The sequence below is a fragment of the Lagenorhynchus albirostris genome, chromosome 15, assembly GCF_949774975.1.
Source record: "Lagenorhynchus albirostris chromosome 15, mLagAlb1.1, whole genome shotgun sequence".
NCBI lineage: Eukaryota > Metazoa > Chordata > Mammalia > Artiodactyla > Delphinidae > Lagenorhynchus > Lagenorhynchus albirostris.
In genome coordinates, this window is record NC_083109.1 from 73,652,465 (window position 1) to 73,679,218 (window position 26,754).

Consider the following 26,754-nt stretch of genomic DNA (forward strand, 5'->3'; position numbering starts at 1 on the left):
CTGTAAATGAGAATACTAAAGAGATGTTCCAGAGATCCCCTTGGTTCTTGACAAAATTTGTTTCTATGGCATGAGATGCTCAAAGGAGCCAGGGGCTAGTGTTAACTGTGGAGAGTCTGCTCTTTCAGGCTACAAGCCAACAAGTCACCTGGCAGAGTTTCATAGATGTTGGTGGAGGACCCAGGACTCCTGGGTCAAAGACAAAGCACAGCAGGCAGATTGAGATTCATGTCCAGTTGCGGAGACAGATTTCTGCTGCTTCCTGCTCCTTTGTCTTTCCTCAATCCTCCTCCTGTTTGTACTTTTTTAACAGTTTGTTTAACCAGTTTAGAATTTATTTTGCTCTGTTGTATGAAATAAATAACTAAATCAAGGGTTAGCAAACCTTTTCTTAAAGGGCCAGATGGTGACTTTATAAGGTTTGTGGGTCATACGATCTCGTTGCAACTTTTCACCTCTGCCATTGTAGCCCCAAAGCAGCTATAGATGTAAGTAAACAGATATGGGTGACAGTATTCCAGCAGAACTTTACTTATAGTAAACAGGCAATAGCCTGGCTTTGGCCCATGGGCTGCAGTTTATTGACCTCTGCATTGAACTCTCCATCCCCTGTCAAAAATGGAAGAGTCTGAAACTTTACCCTACTTGCAGGCTAGCAAGTTAGCCTGCCACAGGTTCATGGATGCTGGCAGAAGGCAAGTACAGTTTATTACTCATAGTAATAGCAGTAGCCAGAATATTATCATTTGCTCTGTTTCCTGAGCCCCGGTTCCCATAAAGCAGCACTAGGAAGGCCAGGTGTAACATCTGCACATACATTGTAGGAGAGGAGCCCCAGGCTTAGGGAACATCAATCTTTTATAATTGGCAGTAATCCTGCCTGACCTTTGCCCTAGAGGGACACATCTTCATTATACTGAGCAGTAAACATACCCATCATTTGCCCCAGAGGGAGACACTGTATCTTCCAAAGCTATTCACTATGTAAAACTTTTTGAAAAGGTAGTCTAGAAAAAGGGCAGTCAGGGCCTCTGCTTGCAGGACATTCAGAGAAAGACCCATGGAGCATTGCCTCCCAACACCCCACCTCCATCCCCACCAGGTTGATGTACGCAGAGCCTATCTAGCAGTGGTATCTTGCATTCATTCAGTGTGGATCTGCTGGGCTACAGTTGTATTTTCGAGGTTGTATTGCTCTTATTTGCCTCGAGGATAAGAATTCATGAATTAATGAATCTGAGGTTATTTATAATCTTTTTCTCCTAGGTTCATAACATGAAAACTTGGTTCTAAGCATGTATTGCTCTCATGTGTTTTCTTTTTGCACCCAGCTTATCTACTAATTTTTAGATATGGGAGCATTTCCTTTCAAAATATAATGTCTAAAGACTTCCAGTCTGCACAAGATGGCATAAACCTTTTTCTCCTTGCTCCTTCCTGCTATGCACAACTCTAAACCCTGGAAAGCACAAGAGGCAACCAAACAAGAACTCTGGAATGGGGTAAGAGGAAGGCTGACTGGTTTGGGACCCCAGCACTGCAGGAACAACAGAGCAGCAGGATGTCTTACATCCCTCCACCTAAAGAAGAAGGCAGCCCAGACCCTGTGTTTACTGAGCCTTAATCTAGCAATAGAAGGCCACGCAGTTAGGCTTGTTTCTCCCTAGTATGGACTGGGAGTCCCTCTGACATATTCAAGTGAGCCCAGAACCACTGGCAAAGGGGATCAGTTGGGAGCCCCACCAATAAGCAGCTGGGACAAGTGCTTTCCTTCCCTGCTGGACCGTAAATTCCCCTCTCCTGCTAAGAGATACCAGGCGGTCAAGTACAAGTGGAAAGAGAGAGACTCCTCCTTACCACCTTACTCCTGCAACAGTTGACCTGGCCTGTGAAATATTCTCCATGCCTGCTGGGCCCAAGACTCCCTTCCCCCTCTGAGAGATACCATGGTGGCTGCGTGGCACTGGCAAGAGGGACACCACCACAAGAAGTGGCCCATCTGGGGAAGCCAAGCCTCTCTGTTTGTGTGTCCAGAGACTTCCCTCTCCCACTCAGAGTTACTGGGGCTGCCCAGGGCCATTGGCCAGAGGGACTCTGCCACACGAGCAGCCTGCTCTGGGAAGCCTGCTGGCCTGAGACTCGCCTCCTCCATTGAGAGACCTCTAGTGGGTCACCCTGGAGAAACCTCTTTCACCCACTCTGATGCTACCAGCGGAGATCAATGGGAGCCCAAGCAAAATTTCAATGCAAAGCCTCTGAAAATTAAACTGCCGTTGGAGCCACAGCATACAAAAATAGTCCAGGACCTGCAGGCTCAACCTAAACAAAGTGCCTGCTGCTAAAATGAAAGAATGAAATAGGATCTAGAGCCTCCTAACATAGTAGACAAAATGTCTAGGATGCAGTAAAAAAAAATCGCCTGTCATTCCAAGAACCGTGAAAATCACAACTTGAGCAAAAAAAGATAATGAACTGAAACCAACACCAGATGAATCAGATGGTGGAATCATCTGACAAGGATTTTAAAGCAGCTGTCATAAAAATGCTTCAGCAATCAGTTACAAAGTCTCTTGAAACAAATGAAAGAATAAAAAATCTCAGCAAAGAAATGGAAGTTATAAAAGGAACCAAGAAGGAATTATAAAATTGAAAAAATACAATAACAGAAATAAAAACTCACTGAATGGGCACAGTAATAGAGTGGAGATGACAGAGGATAGAGTCAGGGACCTTACCAAATAACAGAATGATCTGTGACTAGGACAAGTCAATAGAATTTAGCCAATCTGAACAGCAGAGAGAGCCAACTCCAAACAGGATAGAACCAAGGACATCCACATGGAGATACCCTAAAATTAATGATCTGAAAACTAAAGAAGAAAAATGTCTTGAAAGATGCTAGAGATAAACAATGAACTAACATCAATTTGATGTCAGATTTCTCATCTGAAATCATGGAGGCCAGAGGGAAGCAGCACATGGTTTTCAAGTGTTGAAAGAAAATAACTGTCAGTCATGATTTCTGTGACTGGCAAAACTATCCTTCAAGAATGAAGATTAAATAAAGACATTATCAGGTGAAAGAAAACTGAAAGAATCTGTTTCTAGCAAATCTTCTCTTAAAGACCAGCTAAAGGAAGCTCTTCAACCTAATGAAGTGATAAAAGATTCTTAGAGCACCAGAAAGGAAGGCAGAATGATGGAAAGAGCAGAAATATGGGTACAAACAGTAAATGATCATTTTCCTTATAACTTTTATAAATCATATTTGATGATTGAAACAAAAATTATAACACCATGTGATACTCAAGACAATAATATTTAATTTAAAAGAGGGAAAATTAAAGAGATCTGAATGGAAGGGATGTTTCCACGCTTCACTTGAAGGTGGTAAAATGTTTTTACTGGTAGACTGTCATAGGTCTACTAGTATGTATATTTTTATACCCAGAACAACCACTACAAAAACTATACAAAGAGATACACTCAAAAACAAAAAAAAATTAAGATGGAATCCTAAAAATGTTTAAGTAACCTGTAGGAAATCAAGAAAAGACTAATAGGAATGAGAATCAGAGGGAACAAGAAACAAATAATAAAATAGTAGACTATTTTAGGGCTAATTCATAAATAATTACTTCAGATGTAAATATTCTACATATATCCATCAAATGATACAGGTTGGAAGAGTGGATTTAAAAAATGACCCAAATATAAGTTGTTTACAAGAAACTCACTTCAAATTCAGTGACACAGGTAGGTTGAGTAAAATGATAGAAAAATATATACCATGCCAACAGTAATCCAAAAAGCAGGATTGCCTGTATTAATACCAGATTAAGTAGACTTCAGAGCAAAGAAAATTACTAGAGACAGACATTTTGTAATGATAAGAAGATCAATCTACATTATATGAATATGTACCAAACATCAGAGGCTCAAAATAAATCAAGCAAAAGCTGACATAGTTGAATGGAGAAATTAGAAAAAAAACAAAAGAAACCAAACCCACAGTTATAGTTGGTCACTTTGAAATTGCCTCTCAGCAACTGCTAGAAGTACTAGACTGAAAATCACAAGGCTCTAGAAAATCTCAACAGTAGAGTTAACCAGTAGGATCTAGTTGACATATAGAGAACATACCACCCAGCAACAGGAGGATGTGCATTTCTTCCAAGTGCCGATGGAACATTCACCAAGATAGACCGTGTCTTAGGCCATAGAACAAACCTCAGCAGATTTATAAGTATTAAAATCATACAGAGTGCGTTCTCTGACCATAATGGAATCAAACTAGAAATCAATAATAGAAACAAAAGGGAAATCTCTAAATATGTGGAAATTAAACATACATTTCTGAATAAGCCTTGGGTCAAAGAGGAAGTCTCAAAGGAAATGAAAAAATACATAGAACTGAATGATAGTAAAAAAAAAAATAATTATATCGATGTATAGGATGCAGCTCAAGCAGTGCTCAGAGAGAAATTTCCAGCAATGCATACTTATATTAGAAATGAGGAAAGATCTCAAATCAGAAACCAATGAAAATCTAAGTAAATGTAAATAAAAATCTAAATGTAAATCGAAATAAATGTTCATGGATTGAAAGACTCAATATTGTAAAACATCAATTTTGCCTGAATTGATCTGTGGGTTTAATGCAATTCCTATTAAAATCCCAGGAAGGTTTTTGTAGAAATAGACAACTTATTATAAAATTTAAAAGTAAAGGCACAGGAATGTAAAATAGCTTAAACAATATTGAGGAAGAATAAAAGGAGAGGAACCATATATCCAGATATTACAGCTTACTGTATTGCTACAGTAATCAGGACGGTATGGTGTTGGTGGAGGGACGGACACATAGATCAATGGGACAGAATGGAGATCTCAGAAACAAACCCACAAATATGCTTAATTGATTTTTTTACAAAGGTTCAAAAGCAATTCCTTGGAGGAAGGATAACCTTTCCAACTAATGGTGCTGGGGAAATTAGACATCCATAGGCAAAAAACCAAAAAAACCCCACTACCACCAAACCACATACACCAAAAGTACACACACTGACACATACACACACACAAACATACATAAAATACATACATCAAAATTAACTCAAAATGGATCAGGACCTTAAATCTAAAGTGTAAAACTTACAGAAAACTTTTTTTTTTTTTTTTGCGATACGCGGGGCTCTCACCGTTGTGGCCTCTCCTGTTGAGGAGCACAGGCTTTGGACGCGCAGGCTCAGCGGCCGTGGCTCATGGGCCCAGCCGCTCTGCGGCGTGTGGGATCCTCCTGGACCGGGGCACAAACCCATGTCCCCTGCATCGGCAGGCGGACTCTCAACCACTGCGCCACCAGGGAAGCCCAGAAAAGTTTTTAAAAGAAAAACATGCCATGCTTTTCACATGTGTCTGTCCCTTTATCCTTTTAGCCTTTCAGTATTCAGTTTGGGCATCTCACCTCTGAGGAGTTCTCACTGGTCCTGGAAGGCTGAGCCTGGTTGGTCATCTGTCCCATGGGCTCCAGTAATACCATGCTGGACATTTGCCTTTTCTCTGCTTGCCCAGCATCTGAGTGTTTTCATGTTTGGGGAATTTCCCATTAAATGGGCTTTGTTTGATGTGAGGGCCCACTGCCTGCTGCAGAAGCTAAGGAAGACATACTGTTTCCTGGTACCACGTTGTGGCAACTTGGGTATAAAAGTGTCATCTAGGATAGTCATTCTTTTCAGCCGGAGACTTTGAGTGTGGAGTGAGTGATGGAAAGGGACTGGGACATGCAGAACTCATTCTTGTGCTGGTGGCAGCAGCATCTGCCATTCAGGGGTGGTGCTGGTGATGGTATCCAGAGAGGGGTGGTGTCTGTAGTATATGGCTTCTGGGGGATTGAGTGGTGGTCCCACTGCCAGCCTTCCTTCGTTCTTGCCTTTATAATGGGTCTATGATCTGTGAAATCCTTTCAATAAATTCTTTTTCTCTTTAGCCAGACTCGGTTTCTGTTGCTTGCAAAAGAATCGTAATTGATTCAATCAGACTGTCATAATAGTATTGCACATTTTTCTTGCTTACTTGCCATTTCCTCCAAACAGATCATGGGTAGGGGCTCTGTCTTATTAGTCATTGTACATTCAGTACACAGCATGCTTGAAGTACATTAACTAATTGCTAAATAATGAGTGAAACATGCAAGTCTTCAACTTGGTTTCTCCATTGGCGTGATGTTGATATTTAGTGGTAATTACTCTGTGACTTTTGCATGTGGTGGACTTTGTAGTTTTCAGTGTTACTCGCAAGATATAAATATTTTGTTTGCCTTCTTGAATATTTTATTGGGAACTTGGAAGAGAATTTGTAGAAACAGTTATCCTGAACAATATTTTTCCTTCACTCTATTTTTCTTAGTGTAAGTACTAAGTGAGATGGACAGGGGAACCCCTTTTATCAGGACCAAAAAATAAGACTTTGTGATCAACTGACACAGTAGCAAGCTGGTAGATTTTATGTGGACAGCATTGTAATATCAGTACACTGATGTATATTATACACTGATATATATGTGTAAAGGCTCTCCATCTATGTCTCCTCATTTGTTGTTCCCATTGTTAGTTCCATAGTATGTGAGTCACTTAGGCTCAAAACCTCAGTTATCTTGGATGACTTCCTCTGTTTTGCCCCTCTAATTGGGGATGGCACTGATTGTACCTCTGTAGTACCCTTCCTGTTTCCTCCACTAATGTTTTGAGACAAATCACCATGACCTTTCTTGCATAGCCTCCTCACAGGTTTCACTTTTACTGAATCAAGCCCACCTTGCACAGAGCTCCTAGACGGATCTTTCTGATGATACCTCAGGAAGCTTGATAGTATCTTGTGATTCCAACCCTGAGTTGATCTGCAGTGTTTCTTCAAATTACCTTTCTTACTGCACTTCCCGTGGTTTTACCAATCACATATTAAATAGTGTTCTTTTCTGGAATAATCTGTTTCTTGTGTACATGCTGTTTGCCCCCTCAACAGTCTCAGTATATTCAAATTCTACCATTTGGTTGAGATAGAATATGCTCCAGGTTGCATTCCTTAACCCACCCTCCTTTGTTAAATGCAGAGATACTCTTTCAGATGAGCGCTACACCGCCCCCCCTATTCTGAGAGCCTGTCTTATCTCTCCTTTGGCATTATATATTATTGTACTAATATTTGAGGCAGTTGGGTGGATTTGAAAATGAAAGCATCCATGGTCCTCCCTATAGAACTTTCAGAGTTAATGAATCATAGATTTATCTCATTAGGTTGTAGAAAACCCAGAGCAGTATCAAAACCCAAACACCATCAAAACACTATAAGGCTTTAATGTTAATTTTCTGCCTCATGCAGCTACCAGTAGGGGTACTTATGCTTACGAAACGCATGGTTTCTTCTTTAAAATGATGCCTTGGTGTTTTGTTTCCTTGCTGTGAGGACTTTATTCAAATTATCGTTTGTTTTGTACTTTCACAGTCCATGCTCCGAGGGAGAGGAGGTTGCTATAAACATACGTTCTATGGCATTGAAAGCCATCGTTGCATGGAAACTACCCCGAGCTTGGCGTGTGCAAATAAATGTGTCTTCTGTTGGCGGTAAGTAAAAATGAATGGCCATGGTGACCAAATATGTGATGATCTGTAATAATCAATTTCTGCCCAACACTGTACTCAGATTTACCTAAAGCTCTGTTGTTTCTGTAATTAATCCCCTTTTTCATTCCTAATATTATATTTATGCATTTGTTGTTTTTTTTCTTGATCAGTTTTATCAGGGGCTTGCCAATTTTTTTTTTTTTGAAAAGATGCTGCATTAGGTCTTCGTTGCTGCATGCAGGCTTTCTCTAGCTGCAGTGAGTTGGGGCTACTCTTTGTTGTGGTGTGTGGGCTTCTCATTGTGGTGGCTTCTCTTGTTGTGGAGCATGGACTCTAGGTGCGTGGGCTTCAGTAGTTGTGGCACGCGGGCTCAGTAGTTGTGGCACGCGGGCTCAGTAGTTGTGGCTTGCAGGCTCTAGAGCGCTGGTTCAGTAGTTGTGGCGCATGGGCTCTAGAGCGCAGGCTCAGTAGTTGTGGTACGTGGGCTTAGTTGCTCCACGGCATGTGGGATCTTCCCGGACCAGGGCTTGACCTGTGTCCCCTGCATTGGCAGGCGGCTTCTTAACCACTGAGCCACCAGGGAAGTCCTGCAAAAGTCTTTATTACTCCATTTTTGGAAAGATATTTGCACTGGGTATAGAATTCTGAGTTGACAAGTTTGTTTCCTTTATGCATTCTTTCAGGTGTCATTATAGTTTCATCTGGCTTATTTGTTTTCTGATGAGTTTTCAGAAATAATTTTTAACCTTTGTTCTTAAGTAGTGTGTCCTTTTTCTCTAAGTTGAAGATTTTCTTATTTTCTTTTGTTTTCATTAGTTTAGATACTGTATTTTTAGGCTGTTTTTTTTTTTTTTTGCGGTACGCGGGCCTCTCGCTGTTGTGGCCTCTCCCGTCCGGAGCACAGGCTCCGGACACGCAGGCTCAGTGGCCATGGCTCACGGGCCCAGCCGCTCCGCGGCATGTGGGGTCTTCCCGGACCGGGGCACGAACCCGTGTCTCCTGCATCGGCAGGCGGACTCTCAACCACTGCGCCACCAGGGAAGCCCTAGGCTGTTTTCAAAATACCCTGGTTGTTGTTTTGCGAGTTCCTTCGATCTGTGGTTAATTGTTTCTCATTAACTTTGGAAAATTGTTGGCCATAATTTTTCTACATTTTTTTCTGCTTTGTTCCTTTCTGGGATTTCAATTAGGTCTTCCCATTGCACTGCCTCTCAGAGAGGGTCTTGCAACAATATTCTGCTGGTGGTCGTTACTGGATGCTTGTTGGCCTGGTGTTGTATGGCTGCGAGAAGGGCTGCACGTTTTATATTGTCCCGAGTAAGTCTCAGTCTTGGCCAGGCACTTGCCATCTACCCCTCTCTGCTAGGTGTCATGACTCAAAATAAGTTGTAAACTACAGCTATAAATAGCTGAGCTTTTTGTAGGAAACCAACCCTGATTTTATAATTATATGGACTCCTTCATAGGAGGTAACTAGCTGAGGTTTAATGCAGGGAGTCCTTTAGAACTTCTGCCTCTTTTTTCTAGGCACCACACCAATCCAGTGGGTACTGAATGGCGGTGGAAGATGGACCAGCCTGAAATGATCTTAAAGGAAGCCATTGAAAACCATCAGAACGTGATGAAGCAGTTTAGAGGTATTTATTATCCCTCTACAAAGGGATGCTAATAGCCTGAATTAAATTGGCAGAGGAATTGCCTCCTTTGGCAGGATTTTGTCCTTGCTGGCAGTTCTCATATAGGAAAGTGAAAACTTTGTAGAAATATTATATATGTCTTGGCCTTTTTAGTTTTTACTAATAACTTTATATCTTATATGATGGGAGAATTAAAAAACTTAATTCAAAGCTTAGCTATTTATAATGTGGTACACTCAGCCTGTGAGTTTTGCCTGGGAGTATATCCTCATTCTTCCTAAAAACTTTTGCTATTGTTCTGTCTTGTTGGGTACAAAGCAGCCTTGTGGATGGACTGAGAATTTTAGAGCACTGGAAAATTCTTAAGTAATATCAGTTGGTATTGGGAAAGCATTTTTGAATAAATGCCTTACAAAAAAGGAGGGTTAATATTAATCAGATTTCCTCCACATGATCCACAGTGATGTGTAGAATTCTGCCACTCAGTTTCTAGAATTTCCTGATCCAGTTGTGTCTCATAGTTCAAAGTATTTGACTCTACTGGAGATGGCTGGTTCTCAAGCTTTAGTGTGCATCAGAATCGTGCATTAAAGTAGAGATTCCTGGTCTCCTTCCCCAGAGAATGATTCAGTAAGTCTGAGGTAGCAACCGAGAATGTGCATTTTGAGATTTCCTGGTGGTATCGATGTTATTGAACTGGGGACCATACTTTGAGACCCACTACTGTAGATAGATGTGGAGGACTTGTAAAGTGATATAACGACAGCTGCAGATGATCAACTGAAATAAATCTATTAGGTTCCCTGTTAAATGTGCATGCCTCTGTCTCCACCTGCCACTTGTTAGTCCTCTCCTCTTTATCCTTTCCTTTCATATACAACAACAAAAAAGATGAATTGCAACCATGGTTGTTTTGACATAGGCCCTCTTGTGGTGCTAGCATCATCAATGGGAGTCTTTATAAACCCCAGTAATTAGCATTTTGAAGATCAGGTGATTCTTTGATGCGAAGAAATTTGTTCGGTCAGGTCACTGCTTCTTGAGGTCTCAGTGCTTCTGATGTTGTTTTCCTAACATCACCCAGCAGTTCTCCAGGTCTCAGCGACACTGCCTGGGTGTCCGACAAATTTAATTCAATCCTGACACTGTCTGGAGATAGCATCAGGCCCCGCAGGTTAAGGATTCAGTCCTATAAGACTGCCCCCCACTTCAGCTGCCAATCACAAGTCTGGGATGTTACCTGTGCTTCTGACCAACTGGCTATAAATTGGAAGTTCCCACACCCTCCTCCTTGGATTCCTGGTTTGTTAGAGTGGCTCACAGAACAGAGAAACATTTACTTATTTTTGCCATGTTATTATAAAGGATATATAGAGGTCACAGAAGAACAGCCAGGTGGAGAAGTACATCTGGAATGGTCCCAAGGCCAGGAGCTTCTGTTGCCATGGAGTTGGCCACCCTCCTGGCATGTTCACCAACCCAGAAGCTCATCAGATCTTGTTCAAGAGACTATAGAGCTTAATTTGTAGCCCCCTCTTCCCTTTCTCACAGGTCTGTGTGGTTGAAAGTTCCAGTCCCTTAAACACTTGGTCTTTCTGGTGACCAGCCCCAGCCTGAGGCTATTTAGGGATCCTGCCCTATGTCACCCCATTTGCATAAATTTAGGTATGCTCAAAGGGGTCTCCTTATGAAGGACAAAAGACACTCCTACCACTCAGGAAATCCCAGGGGTTCTAGGAGCTCTGTGTGGGGAACCAGGAACAAAGACCAAATCTATTTGTTATTTTTTACCGCGGTACTTCTTATTACTCTTCTGATTTCCTAGGAGAAGTTGGGAAAGCAATGCAAATAATGATTCAAGATCAATAATAATTTATAAAGGATAGTCAGTTATACCTTTATTTTATTCTTTATGAATTTTCTAGGGAAAGTTGCCCTGTACATATTTGTGTGTGTCTGTGTATGTGCTAACCTATTGTACATCTTCAGAGATGCTAATAAATATTTTAATATTTCATCTTGGGTTTTAGTCTCAAGCATTTTTTTTTTGAACAAGTCATTTTCTCTTATTTGGATAAAGCAGTGTCTCTTACCAGTCTTTTGGAAAATTAAATGAAACTGTGTGGTGAAGAACTAGGAAGTCTCCACATCAGGAATTTATTAGCTTTTCTTAGACTGTTTGTTGATTTAGTTAATATTATTGATTGTTGATCTTCAAATAAACCATATGCCTTTTAAATAAATTTCAAGGCAAAGTCTTGTTTTCTTTTGGATAGTTACTAGTCAGAATTCTCCAGAGAAACAGAGTCAACACACCCACTGTGTGGGTGTGTGTATATATATATAGATAGATAGATAGATATAGATTGATAGAGTGAGATTGGCTTAAGGAATTGGATCATGTAATCGTGCAGGTTTGGCCAATCAAAAAGATAGATTAAAAATAATCCATTGGGGTAGACCAGCAGGCTGGAAATTTAAGAAGAATTGCAGTTCAGATGCAGAGGCAGTCTGCTGGCAGAATTCCTTCTTGCTTGCGGGAGGTCAGCCTTTGTTCTTTTAAGGCTTTCAGTTGATTGGGTGAGGTCCACCCACATTAGAGAGGGCAGTCTGCTTTACTCAAAGCCCACTGCCTTAAACGTTAATCTCATCCAAAAGACACCTTCATGGCAATATCCAGAATAATGTTTGACCAAATATCTGGGCACCATGGCCCAGCCAAGTTGACAGGTAAAATGAATCATCCCTGGTAATAATATCAGAAGCAGGGAAATGCCAGTAATTTGTCTTTAGAGTCTAATCAGTTTCTTTTGGTTTAGTGCCTAAAGAGGCAGTTGAACCCTTAAATAATGGGGTGATGGCTGAAGATGTGTGTTTCCTGGACATCTGGGAATCTCCCTGAATAAACTGTGTCCCAGGGGACTTGTATGGGAGGAAGCAGTCCTGAGGAGTAGACATTCATTTTTCCATTCCGAGATGTCCTTGATACAGAACGACAATCTGAGTTTTGACGGTAATTTTTCTGACAGGAGTATTTTTGCAAGTGCACTTTAAATGGAAATAAGAGATGAATAAATCATGAGGCTGCCTTTCTTCACGTTAATAACATGTGTTAGGTGAGGTCGGTGAACACTAGTCTTTGTTGTCTGCCTAGCTTGTTGGAGGGTGCAGAAAGGTATACCTGGTTAGTAACCTTGTGCTTGCCTTTTTTTTTAATATTTATTTTTATTTATTATTTATTTATTTATGCTGCGCTGGGTCTCAGTTGTGGCACACAGAATCTTTAGTTGCAGCATGCAGACTTCTTAGTTGAGGCATGTGGACTCCTAGTTGCAGCATGCATGCGGGATCTAGTTCGCCGACCAGGGATCGAACCCGGGCTCCCCCCGCCCCCCACATTGGAAGGGCGGAGTCTTACTCACTGGACCACCAGGGAAATCCCACCTTGTGCTTGCTTTAATCAGTAGGTATCTCAGATGGTTTGTCTTTAGGTATCCATGGTGTAAGAGACAAAAGGGTTTTAAAACATATATATATATATATAGTCTTGTAGGGGGAGGACAGATACAGGATTGCAGGGAGAAAGGAAGAGCATGTCTGTGAACAAGTGAATCCTGAGTAGGGGTGAGAATGCCTAAGGGGGTGAGGGTGACCGCCAAACATTCAACAACTGCCATTCATTTCATCCTTAGAAATAGCTTTGATAGAGTATCTACTTTGCCCTTGTAATTCTCACAAAGGATTCTTTTTGCATACCTTAATTAATTGACTTGACAAAATGTTACCATGTCAGCAAATCATGTCTTTATAGAATCGACAATAAATTTTCTAGAAAGGTTTCCAAATTGGAACTGGTTGATATTTGTACACTGACACTCTTCAGGGTACCAAAGCAGTTTTTCTTTCAAGTAGTAGTAGAAAATAGGTGTATATTTGAAGGTGTGATGGGCAGTAGACAGGTCGGCACATGGGCATAAAGGAGCTCTCATTATATTTTCACTAAGATGAGAACTTCCTTAGTTTCTAATTTTTGGATGGTGGTGACTGTTTGTTAATGCTTTTTACTTTATTCTGTGCTTAATCAAGACATTACTTTTTTGAAAATCTGTCTCATTGCTATCATAACCAAAGCAAATCCTGCTGTGAAACTATAGTATTAGAAAAGGAAAAAAAAAAAAACTAATTACCAAAGGATGAAATACATAATTTGTAAGAATCCAAAGTTCTTCTGGAAGACTGGGGTGGTCTACGATACAAAAATGTTAATTTTTTTCTTTTTATTATAACTTTGGCAAAATGATAGAATTTTAATATTTCAGAGTATTATGTTTTCTATGTTCTTGGCTCTTGGCAGTAAGTAATCTGGTGTTCAAATTGATGGTTGTTTACTGTGGGCATTCAACTTGGCAGTGAGATTTTATAACTTCACTCAGTCTTTATCAATGGTTATAATCTAAAGTTTTCTTTTTTAATGAACCTGAATTCCTCCTGCAATCAGTGAAATCTCTATATTCTATCTTTTATTCATCCTTAAGGGTATAAATAAAACAGGTCACCCTCCTTTCTGGATAGTCAGCTTCAGGGTGAGGATGGTGAGACTAATGCAAGTGACTCTACCTCTTCTGAACCGAGTGCCATCACCTGGGTGCAGCTCTGACACACATCCTACTTTTGGATGGTAAAGATGCAGGAACGTAACTAACTCTAGATTTCATATCAGCCCCTGGTGGAGAGTCTATTATTTTTTCCTAGTTCCACATTTATTCCCTTTTTAAAATTTACAGTGCTTTATTTTTACCCTTTAATATACCATGGTTATTTTTCCTTACTAATAACATGAATTGATCTGATTTTTTTTAATTATTATTTATTTATTTTATTTATTTATTTTTGGCTGCGTTGGGTCTTCTTTGCTGCATGCGGGCTTTCTCTAGTTGCGGTGAGCGGGGGCTACTCTTCGTTGCTGTGCGCAGGCTTCTCACTGCGGTGGCTTCTCTTGTTGCGGAGCACGGGCTCTAGGCGCGTGGGCTTCAGTAGTTGTGGCACGAGGGCTCTAGAGCGCAGGCTCAGTAGTTGTGGCGCGTGGGCTTAGTTGCTCCACAGCATGTGGAATCTTACCGGACCAGGGCTCGAACCCATGTCCCCTGCATTGGCAGGTGGATTCTTAACCACTGCATCACCAGGGAAGCCCTGATTTCTTTTTTAATCTAAACTTCTTAAAAAATCGTATTATGAAAATGTCCAAGTATACACAAAATAGAATGGCACAATAAACCCCCATATCCTTTTCTCCCCTATTTAAAAATTGTCAAAATTTTGGCATACTTACTTCTCTATCTCCCCTTTGTTCTTTGCTGAAGTAATTAAGACAAATCCCAAGTATCACATTTGCCTTCAAACTTCAATATGAATCTCTTTTAAACATTAGATTTTTTTCATCAACACAATATCATTATCACAGCTAATAAAATTATTATTATTTTTAACATGACTGTTTTCTTCCAGGTTTACTGAGGTACAGTTGACATATAGCATTGTGTAAGTTTCTTCCAGGTTTACTGAGGTACAGTTGACATATAGCATTGTGTAAGCATTGTGTTTTCTTCCAGGTTTACTGAGGTACAATTGATACATAGCATTGTGTCATGTACAACATGACAATTTGATATATAGACAGGCTGTGAAATAATTACCACAATATGATTAGTTCCATTTCCTTCTTAGTTTGTCATTTTCTGGGTATCTCCACTTTAGCCTTTCCTTAGAGGTCACTCATTAATAATTTCCCTTACTCTAGCTTGGAGTCCTGTTTTACAGGGTGCTTTCCTAGCCCATGATGATCACCCGCTCTCTCCTATGGGTCTGGTTCAGTCATTTGATGATCGTATTTTTGCGTAGGATGAGACTTGTTGTGCGTACTGTTGTTTTTGCCTCTGAGTGTCCAGCTTTAGCTGAGTGGCCAGCCTTGAGCACACTTTGAAGATATACTCATCTTTTAAACATTCCCTTTTCATGCATCTATTCTCAATTCCAAGGGCAATCACTGTCTTTTCAGTTATTTCATTGATCATCAAAGCAGCTTTCTTCCCATGACTTTTATTAGCTTTCCCCTTTATATGCATGCAAAATTAACTTTACATTGATTACAAGTAGGTCAGAATTACAGTGCAACTCGGCCTTTTTTCAAAATGCTCACTGCCGCCCTCTAAATACCACCATGGCAGGGAGAAATAGTTTTCAGAGAATGGAGTTCAGGTTTCTTTAGCTCAGCTTCCCATCAGTTCAGCTGACATCAAGTGAGTGAACCCTCTCTGTGAGGAAAGTCCTCGGTGCTGAAGGTGCAAATGTGAAGGTGACATCATTTGTTGCTAGATGTTTTAATCTATAGTTTAAGCTAGAAGTGAAGTAATGCGAAAAATAAAGGGTCTCCAACAGATGGTCCTCAGGAACAAGGTGTGCTGAAGTATACATCCAAAAGGAATGTCGGGGAGGCGGGGAAGAGAACACCGCCTGCTAATTGTTTTCCGAAGTTTATTTATGAAATAAACATCATAGTAGAAGTGGCTGTATCAAAGATATATTATATATGACTTTCAGCCAGGAGGGGTTCTTAGGAACATCTTTGGCCGGGAGCTATATTGTTATTTGAGAAGAAAGAAGAAAATGTTTTATTTCTGATTGGTCCAATCTTTAGAAAGAGGAATACTCACACATATCAATTATACCTCAATTTAAAAAAAGGCATAAGAAAGTATTCAGAATAGAGGGGGGGGGGGTTAATCAACCCCCAAAGGAATAGGAATACTCTACATTGAACCTTATTATCATTTTTTAAAAAAATTATTTATTTTTGGCTGTGTTGCGTCTTCATTGCTGCGTGTGGTCTTTCTCTAGCTGTGGTTAGTGGGGGCTACTCTTCGTTGTGGTGCACAGGCTTCTCATCGTGGTGGCTTCTCTTGTTGCGGAGCACCGGCTCTAGGCACGTGGGGTTCAGTAGTTGTGGCACGCGGGGTCAGTAGTTGTGGCTCACGGGGTTGAGAGCGCAGGCTCAGTAGTTGTGGTGCACGGGCCTAGTTGCTCCGCAGCATGTGGGATCTTCCCGGACCAGGGTTTGAACCCATGTCGCCTGTGTTGGCAGGCAGATTCCTAACCACTGCACCACCAGGGAAGCCCGAACCTTATATCATTTTTATTTCTGGGTTATTCAGCTTATTGCTATGACCTTAGGATAAAAATTCTGGAATCTTAAGTTTTTGCTTTGGCATCTTTCAGTGAGGTAAGGAGTGCTTCCTAGTTAATATGATGACTGTAGTGAGTATTCAGGATCAGGACGCTGTTCAGGCTGAGAAATGTCACAAAACTTGCTTAAGAAAAAACAAAAACAAAGAAAACTAACAACGACAACAACAATAAAAACCTCCAAACCGAAAAACAAAAACAACAACAACAAAACAAAACCAAAGCAGAGTTTAGAGGTGAAAGGGATAAGGTTTAGGGAAACATGAAGTGAACAGGCTCTGTGTGTGTGAGTGAGAGAGAGAGAGAGAGAGAGACAGAGAGACAGACAGACACACAGTGGGAAATATCCCTATAGATTTGCTACTGAAATGTAGTGTCTGCTGTTGCCTGGGCTGTCCTCCGGCCCCAGGACTTTCCATTAGAAATTTGGAGGATGTCTTATTTCCATTAGAAATTTCCATTAGAAATTTGGAGGATGTCTTATTTTCTGACATATTTCTTTGAGGACAGTGAAAGACAGCATGAGGTTGAGTCCCTGAGGGCCTTGTTTTTGGAGAAGCACTGTAATCGCCTCTGACAGTGAGCATGAAATAGAAATGTGCTTCTTGAAGGAGAGAACCAAGGTTTTACATATTCTCAGTGCCTTACTTTTGAGAAAATTAGGATATTTTAAAATCCCAGAATTATTCTTTTAAAGCCTTACCCACAGGCTTTTTCTTGGTCTTGGTTTTTGTTTGTTTTCGTAGGTGTCTGATATTTATTAGCTGTAGCTCTCCGAGAAGATAGCAGTTGATCTCTTTGCCTGTAAGTTTTCCTCATTCTTCCCTGGTAACGTCCTTTGTTGGTCCCTCTTCTTTCCTCAGATATGTGATTGCGTAGACTTAAGTCCTTGGTCCTCTTCTCTAACTGCCTTTTTTGCCTTGGTAATCTGCTTCGGGCCCTTGGATAGAAATACCATCCATTTCGCAAAAATGTTTATTTCCACATAGGCCTTTCTCCCAGAATCCAAACTTGAATGTTGGACACACATTCAGCTATCTAACAGACATATTAAACTTCACGTGTCCAAAGTTGAACACATGGTATCTACCTCCACCCCCCCCAATACTTGTTACCCCCATGTTACCCCTAAGGCTTTCTTACCGCCAACTTGTCTCAATTGATGGTGACTCTTGCTTAGTCCAAAAACTTTATAGAAATCATTGACACCTGTTTCTCATAACCTACATCCAATCCATTAGAAAATCCTTCAAACGTACCTTCAAAATAGAGCCTTTGACTATACCTTTGAAATAGGCCCAGCTGATAAGCCCTTCTTGCCACCTCCACTGCCACCACCTTGGTCCAAGCCACCATCATTTCTTGCTTAGATTATGTAATATCCTTGTGGCAGGTTAGCCTCTCTGCTTGCCCCTCTGTTCTCAACATAGCACCCAATGTGATCCACCCTTCTTAGGCCACCCTTCTCAAAACCCTGCCGTGGCCATCCATGTTACTCAGATTCCATGGACATGTCAGCATCTCCCTGCTGTCTCGGGTGGGGGAGGGAAGGCAGGAGAGGCAGGCAGGCACAGTCAGTGTGACTATGTAAATACATAGCAATTTCTGTCTGACTTTTTTGCTTTTTCATTTCTCTAAAAGCGTTTCTATATGGTACCAGTCCTTCTTCCACCACTTGCTTTAGTCTTGGTGCCCGTATCATAGGAGGAGGGTCCATGTCGTAAAAGAAGTCAAAAGCAGTCTTGAATAATCGAACGCTTCTGAGATTGCCTCGTGTCCGTTGGCTTGTGGCACTGCTTCTTCTCTGTCTTCTTCCTCGTCGTCTGGCACTGGTTAGGAAGCGCTCATCTCCATGCAGTCATCTTCTGTTCGCTCCTCTGGTGTGGTGTCTGCTAGCTCTTGAATTTCTCCAAGACCCACATCTTGAAGCCCCACCTTTTTTGTTGTTGTTGTTGTTAACTGTATCCACAATCCCTTTCGTGATTTCCTTGATTGGCTCTGTTGTAAATCCCGTGAAGTCATGCCCAACAAATAGACACAGTTTTCTGTAGCAGGAATTTATTGTTTTTGGCTTGATGGCTTTCACACATTTTTCTAGAACAAGGATGGCATCTTCAGTGGTGTAACCCTTTCAGACTTTCCTAATGTTCTGTCTGTCAGAGATCTGACAGTCCTTTCCGTAGACTACCATGTGTAATGAGCCTTAAAGGTCCTTCTGACCCCCTGATCTAGAGGCTGAATTAGAGATGTTGTGTGTGGGGGCAAGGAGACCACTTTGACGCCTTTGGTGTTGAACTCATGGGGTCTGGATGGCCAGGGGCATTGTCCAATATCAAACGATCTTTAAAAGACAGTCCCTTACCAGCAAGGTACTTCCTGACTTCAGGGACAAAGCATCCATGGAATCAGTCCAGAAAAAGTGTTCTCATTGTCCAGGCCTTCTTTCTGTACAACCAAAAGCCTGGCAGCTGGTTTTTATCTTTTCCCTCCAAGGCTCAGGGGTTAGCAGCTTTATAGAGAAGGGCAGTCGTGATTGTAAACCCTACTGCATTTGCACAGAACGGTAGAGTTAGCCTACCCCTTCCTGCCTTAAATCCTGGTGCTGGCTTCTCTTCCTTACTAATAAATGTCCTTTGAGGCTTTTTTTTGCACCCCAGAATAGAGCAGTTTTGACTACATTAAAAACCCTTTCCGGCAGATATCCTTTCTTAATGATTTTCTTTGCTGGGAATTCCTTTGCTGCCTCTTGGTTGGCAGAAGCTGCTTCTCCTGTTACCTTGACATGTTAAAAACCAAACCTCTTTCTAAAATCATCAAACCATCCTTTACTGGCATTACATTCTCGAGCTTTAGATCCTTCACCTTCCTTTTGCTTTAAGTTGTCATATAATGACTTTGCCTTTTGACTCATATTCATCTATAGGTATGCCTTTTTTATAACAATCCTACACCCACATAAAAGCTGCATTTTCAATATGAGATACAAAGGCGTTTTGCAAAAAGCGCAAGGTTTTCACGCCTGCTCGTGTAGCTGCAGCGACAGCTTCATGAATTTCCTTTTCTTTTTTTTTAACAATGGTCCTTACACTGGACTCATTTATCTTGAAGTGGCAGCCAACGGCAGCTGCAGATCTGAATCTGCGGTACATATCAAGCCATTCACCCTCTTCTTGTCATGTGATGATTTTTCTCTGCTTCTTGGGAGCACTTACAGCATCACTAATGGCACATCGTGTGGGTCCCGTGGTGTTATTTCAAGGTTCATAGTATTGCACAAACATGATGAAAACTACCAGAGAACTGCCAGAGATTGCCTTTTACTGCAATTTGCAATTGACTGGAGAGATGAACTGCTCACGTGGAGATGATGAGCCTCACGTGGCGTGGCGTTTCAAGCAGATACTTTGCAACACTTGCGCTCAGTGTGGTAGCAACAGGAGATCCTAGGAAATTATTACTGAGATACAGTCGGTACTATGGTTAATTTTGTGCAGTTATGATTTAATACTGCAACTTTACGTTTGTTTACATTTCTCTGCACTGGGAATGGTGCTATGTGTGGTCCTTAAGTGTTTGTGTGAGTATGTTTTGATACATTTTAACTTTTTAAAAATTTATGTGTATTTGGGACTTCCCTGGCGGTCCAGTGGTTAAGACTCCGAGCTCCCAAGGTTCATCCCTGGTCGGGGAAGATCCTGCATGCCGTGTGGCTGGCCAAAAAAAAAAAAAATTTATGTGTATTTTATGGTAGTAAGTGATAAAATAGACAAGTATCTACATATATTTTATGCATTCGTGATATACCTAAGTTTTTCTTAAATTTTCTGGATATTTCTGTGCTGTGGGGGGCATCTGCTAGTTTTTTCAAATTGTCACAAATCTCCAAAAAATTTTCCTGTGTGTGTGTGTGTATATACATATACACACACACATATATATATAAATCCACATATATGTGGGCCTGCACAGTTCTAGCCCTTGTTGTTCAAGGGTCAACTGTATGTTGAATTGAATGGAATTACCATTTTATTTAAAATAATGGAAATAATTGAATTTCTATTTCAATTCATGAAATAATTACTATAATAAAAATAAGATTTTTTTGAATGCTTATGTGCTGGGCCTGGTACCAGACCTGTTATTTCATGTGGCTTATTTCGTTGAATTCTTATAACTGTGTGCATGTGAAATTCCTATCTTATAGATTAGGGAATGGGTGTAGAGGGGGTGAGTGGCTTGACCCAGGAGACAGACCAGCCTAGTGGTAGAGCAAGAATTTGGACCTGGTGTGTCTGACTTCCAGTGGTTAGGGCCCGGCCACTGCTCAGTCATTCTGCTTTCTGAGTTTTAGGTTAATTTTGCAGTTCTGATTAAATCTGCCCTTCTACTCATCTCCCAGCGAGATTAAAGTTACTGATTTTTTTTTTTTAACAAAAAGGAAATTTTATACTTAATGCTGAGTTGTCTTGGTAACACAGACTGCGTTACAGATCAAGTTTCATTTAAAACCTTGATTCACTTAAGATATTAGATTTCAATAACTTAAAAAATTATTCATCCCCCAAATACTGACATGAAATACATTCTTAGAATTGCAGTTAGGTAGTCATAAAAGAAGATAAAAGCTGCCACTTTTAGATTGTTCTGAGTTTAGCAGGCATTATGCTGGTTTGATGTCTTGGGTATTTACTTGCCCTTGCTTGTTTCCAAGTAGATTGTGTGTGTGTGCCTGTGTGTGTGTGTAAAATAAAGTCACTTCCTGGAAACTAAAGCACAAGCAAGCAGTGAGAGCTAACTTTATTTTCTCCAGATTTGTTGTTGTTGTTCTTTAAGGTGATAGTGACTGGGATTTAATCATTTTAAGAAACCAGGGTAAAGGTGATGAGAAGAAAAACTCCTTAATGAATGTTTTTTTGTGTGTGCTAGGCCCTCTTCTATGCATTTTCCATGCATTATCTCATTTAATTCTAAGAAACATTCTTTGGGCTAAGTACTGCTTACAGTCAAGAAAACTACTTTTCAGAGACGGCTCATAAATGACTGAGAGGGAATATGAACGTGTTTCCTCCTACCTCCAATCTCGGTGAGGAATCTGTATCCTTTAGAGAGAATGTGTTCTTCAAAAAGAAACTAGCGTAATGGATAGAAATATCTGAAGTAAAGGAGATATATTTTTATTTGCCTTTTTAAGCAATTTCCAAGTCTTTCAAACTGTGTGTTAGATTGAGGGACTTTCAAGCATGCTTTCTATTTTTTTTTTTTTTTTTAATGCATGCTTTCCTACAGTACATCGAGTCTAGAGCAGTGCTGCTTAACCCATCCTGTCCACTCTAATCACATGGGGAGCATTTAAAAAATACGGATGTCTCAGGCTCTCGTCCCTAGAGGTTGCGATTTAATTGGCTTGGGATACTGCCTGGACACTGGGATTTTTTAAAGTTCTTTGGGTTATTTCTCAATGTCTAACTAGGGTCGAGAACCAATGGTGTGTGGCAGTGTGGCAGTGGATCCCCAAACATATTGGGATCACCTGGGGAGCTTCAAAAAGCTCCTGATGCCCCTGCCCCTCCCCCAAAGATGGTGATTTCATTGGTCTGTGCTGTGGCCTGGAATTTGGAACGTTGACAGTTCCAAGGTGATTCTAGTTGGCATATAAGTTTGGGGGCTTCTGGTTTATGCAGTGGTTTTTCACTTTGGCTGCACATTAGAATCACCTGAGGAACTTTTAAAGCTCCCGTTACTCTGGCTTGCATTCACTCCAGTTAAACAGAATCTTTGTCAGTGGACCTAGGCTGCTGTAGTTTACGATACTCCCCAGGTGATTCCAATATGAAGCCAAAGGTGAGAACTGCAGGCTTCTTTTTCTCTCCTCTCTTCTTTTGGACCGACTGCGTTTCGTTTCTCAATTCAAAATACCTCAGGAATGAAGGCGGCAACGATTGGTATAGGAGAGGCTTTCCTTATGCAGCTATATACTGAGTTCATTGTCTTAGACCAACATGAAAGAATGCAGAGCTAAGCAGATTATGGAAAGTAATACATTCTGTGTTCCAAATAATTAGCTAATAACAAAGTTAGTTTTGCCTGCTTGTATTGATGTAATTTAATTAATACTAAAAGGAAGGATGAGATTGCTGATATAATAATTCTAGGTTTTTTTTTCTGGTTTAATAATGTTAGGGTTGCCCCCCGCCCCCAGGCTCTTGTTTTGTAGTATTTGGTTGGTATCAAAAGTAATTTCGCCCTCTAAAATCAAAGAACCATTAAGAAAAATTTTTAAATTTTTAATTAAGAAAAATAAAAGTGATGTCCTCTATCTGTGCCTTATTGAGCTTGTTCCTTTCCACCATGTTCTCCAGGAGTGCCAGGTGTCAGAGAGGAACGCTTTGAGGAAGGAATGACAGTAAAGCACTGTGCATTATCCCTTGTGGGAGAACCCATCATGTACCCAGAAATCAACAGGTTTTTGAAGCTACTCCACGAGCGAAAAATCTCCAGTTTCCTGGTCACAAATGCACAGTTCCCTGCGGAAATCAGGTGAGTGGTCCAGCTTGTTAAGATACTGCTGCTTGACTCTGTGTCTGACTGAAAAGTAAAACTAACAGGCATTAATATATTCAGAAAGGACTTACTGATTACTAAGTACATACAAATGTTGGCTTTGAGGGGACAGAGCTCCTGCTTTTAAAAATCCATTCTATCGGGGAAGATAACATTAGTTTAAGAAATAGAGGCACAAATAAATTGCTGGGGGAATTCAAAAGAGAAAGCAATTTTTTTTTTAGATGAGAGAAGCAGGGTAAAACTTCTCAGAAAAGGCTTCATTAAATTTGGATCTTAAAGTATGGCTGGGATGGGTACTTGGGGAGATAGGAAACTGTGGATTTTTAATAAGAACTGTCCGAAAAAGTTACAGAGTTGGGGTATTTGGGATACCATTATGTAAATATAGTTGATTAGGACCACAGAGTGTGCGAAAGAGACTGGCAGCTGGAACCCAGGTTGGAAAGGTTGGGACAAGGTTGCAGATGACTTCAAATGCTGTTCTTTAGAAAGAGCTTGCTTTCTGCAGAGTAGTCTGCCAGCACGGTATAAAGTGGGTGAGCCAAGAAGCAGGAAACTGGATAGCAGATTATACGTTTGTCTAGGTAAGAGTTAAAAGGATGAAAGTAAGACAGAATGAGGAGTCTTAAAAAAGGTATCACTGAGGCATGATAAGCTTGGCATACTGTTTGTATGGCTCTGTGAGCCCTGCACAGAAGAGGACTTAACTGGTGACTCGGAAAGTTCCAGCCATGTTGATTGCTAGGACTGTGGGGCCCTGTAACAGTCGGGGGATCGTGTGAGGAAGAAGCGGGTTTAGGAGGTAAGATGATGTGGTTGGTTTGGATGACTTGGAGGGCTCTCCAGGTAGAGATGACCATCTCCGGGGACCTGGAAATGACCTGATTTTGCATTATACTTGAACTATACACATATTACAGTACCAAAAACATTAACTTTTACTTGGTTGTTATTTACTTGTGCCTTCTTCATTAGACTGTGAGTCCCTGGGCCAGTGACCCCTGCTTATTTATCTTTATGCCACTAGTATAATTCCTGGCACACTGTAGGTGCTTGGTTTAGAATTTAGCATCATAGGAAATCAAAGAGTTGATTAAAATTATTAGTTACCAGGCAGTAAAGTGAAAATCAGTAACATTGTCACAAAGATAGCTAAAATATTACTTTTTGAAGTTGTATAAAAAGTTAAAAGGGAAAGGTTTTAAAAAAGTCAGTGTGTACATTTTGCATAGGGTTACTATTCCTTTTTTTAAATTTTTATGTTAAGATCTTTGACTTTTCAAATGGCTCATGAGGGCGGGGTTCAGATAGAGTGGTGTTGGGATACACACACACACACACACACACACACACACGTATAGAAAAAAGGAGTCTATCCCAAATTTAAGACATGCAGTCGTCCCTGGTATCTGAGGAGGACTGGTTCCAGGACTCCCTGCAAATACCAAACCCCACTGACGCTCAAGTCCCTTTTATAAAATGGTAGAGTGTTTACATATAACCACGCATATCCGCTCACACCCTTTAAATCATCTCTAAATTATTCATAATACCCGACACATTGTAAATGCTCTGTAAGTAGCTGCTGGCACATGGCAGATTCAAGGTTTGCCTTGGGGAACTTTTTGGAATTTTTTTTCCCTAGAATATTTTTGATTTGTAGTTGGTTGAATCCGTGGTTGTGGAACCCTCAGATACAGAGGGCCTACTGTAATGCCTAAAAAGAATTGAGTGTTCCAGGAGTGGCATGTAAGCTAATAACCAGAGAGGGTGATTCATTGTTTGATAATACGTGGTATTCTTTGTGAATGCCATCATGGATTGAGGAAAACGATAGAGAATTAAATAAGCTATGTACTTGAAAGTGGTCCAAGAGAAAATGGAAAGAGAAATTTCCTAGGTGCAGATAATATTGTTTTATTTCCGTGAATTAGGAGGACTCTAAATACCAGTTGTCTCTGGTGTCCTACAGAAAAACAAGGCTGTAGATTTACTAATATAGCACGGAGATCATGAATTTTGGAAGTTAACCTCTAATGTTGATGCACTTTGCTCATTCAAATCAGCTGTTAGATGAACCTCTTGCAACCATTTTATCTTTGAGCATACACTAGGAAGTAATAATGTTCTCTGGGTGGTTGGCTGTGTACTAATTATTTTTTTTAATAACAAATTTCTAAATTACTACAGTGCCTAACCCATACTCTTGGTATCTTTTGAAGAAGATCCTGACTTTGTCAGCTAGCCTTCCCTTGACCGACATGCAAGCATTACATTCAGGCTAGTGGCCTTTTCAGGATGCTTAACTTTGCTTTAAAAGGATCTCAGTCTCCCCTCCAGCTCTAAAGCATATGGCTCTTTGCTGACAGTTCACTGAAGGGAGTTTTCACAGTGAGTGGTCCTCGAGGATTTGTTGAAGATAGAAGCAGACACCTTAGGCAAATGAGAAAGCTTTTGCATTCTAGGTAGCTTTATGTTTTTGTTTGTTGACGTAGAGGCTAATTAATAAAAGCGACAAGAATGTGTAAGACACTTAATGTTAATGATAGATCTGGTGGTGATTGCACACAAAAAAACCCCTTTCTCTTGAGAAAAAGCCTTCTTAGTTCCACAAAAGCAAGTGCCTTTATAATGGTATTTTTTAAAATTTAATTAATTAATTTTATTTTTATTTTTGGCTGTGTTGGGTCTTCGTTGCTGCGTGCAGGCTTTCTCTAGTTGTGGCGAGTGGGAGCTACTCTTTGTTGTGGTGCGCGGGCTTCTTGTTGCGGTGGCTTCTCTTGCTGTGGAGTATGGGCTCTAGAGTGCGTGGGCTTCAGCAGTTGTGGCACACAGGCTCGCGGGCTCTAGAGCTCAGGCTCGGTAGCTGTGGCGCACGGGCTTAGTTGCTCCGCGGCATGTGGGATCTTCCCAGACCAGGGCTCAAACCCGTGTCCCCAGCATTGGCAGGCTGATTCTTAACCACTGCGCCACCAGGGAAGCCCCTGTAATGGTATTTTTGATCGGCGTAAAACTGATATATGATACACTGTAGCATGTATCAGTTATCTTTTGCTGTAACCACTTGCCTTAAAACTGAGTCAGTCAAACTAGCAACGATTCATTTAGCTTGTAATTCTGTGAATCGGCTGGGAGGTCTTTTCATCTTGGCTGGCTTTGCTGGTCTCAGTGTTGTTCATGTGTCTAGTCAGTTGGCAGATATGCTGGGATGGCTGGTTTATGATGGCCTTGCCTGGGACAACTGGGACCTCTATTCGTGTAGCCTCTTATCCTCCAGCAAGTCTGAAGTTGACCACGTGGTGGCAGGGTTTCAGTGAACAGCAAGAAAGGATAAACTCCAACACACAGGCATCGTTCAAGCCTCTGCTTGTGTCACGTTTGCTCACTTCTCCTTGGCTAAAGCAAGTCACGTGGCCAAGCTTGGAGTCAGTGAGGGGCACTCAAAGCTACATTGCAAAGGGTCATGGGTACAAGGAGAGGGAGAGTTTATGGCCATGTTTGTACTCTACCGAATAGCACAGCAGGCTGTGCTTTGTACAAGGAGGATAACCTTGAACGTACCAGGACTCGGTCTTTTTCAGGAACTTAATTAATCATGTGGGAAAGCTTGGAGAGTTCTTGAGACCAGAAGTCTCAAACTGGCAGTTGATAAGGAGTAGGTTTTATTTGTCCTGTAGCATGTTTAGAAACTT

At 40.9% G+C, this 26,754-nt stretch overlaps 1 protein-coding gene across 6 annotated transcripts in view; it reads left to right on the top strand.

Annotated features, from left to right (window-relative positions):
- Window positions 1–26,754, top strand: part of LOC132506147 (S-adenosyl-L-methionine-dependent tRNA 4-demethylwyosine synthase TYW1) — a 263,328-nt gene that overhangs the window by 105,387 nt on the left and 131,187 nt on the right. For all 6 annotated transcript variants that reach the window (XM_060124636.1, XM_060124637.1, XM_060124639.1 and 3 more), the window contains 3 exons: window positions 7,504–7,622; window positions 9,150–9,259; window positions 22,858–23,035. In XM_060124636.1, the coding sequence (XP_059980619.1) occupies window positions 7,504–7,622; window positions 9,150–9,259; window positions 22,858–23,035 (407 nt within the window). The remainder of the gene's footprint in view (window positions 1–7,503; window positions 7,623–9,149; window positions 9,260–22,857; window positions 23,036–26,754) is intronic.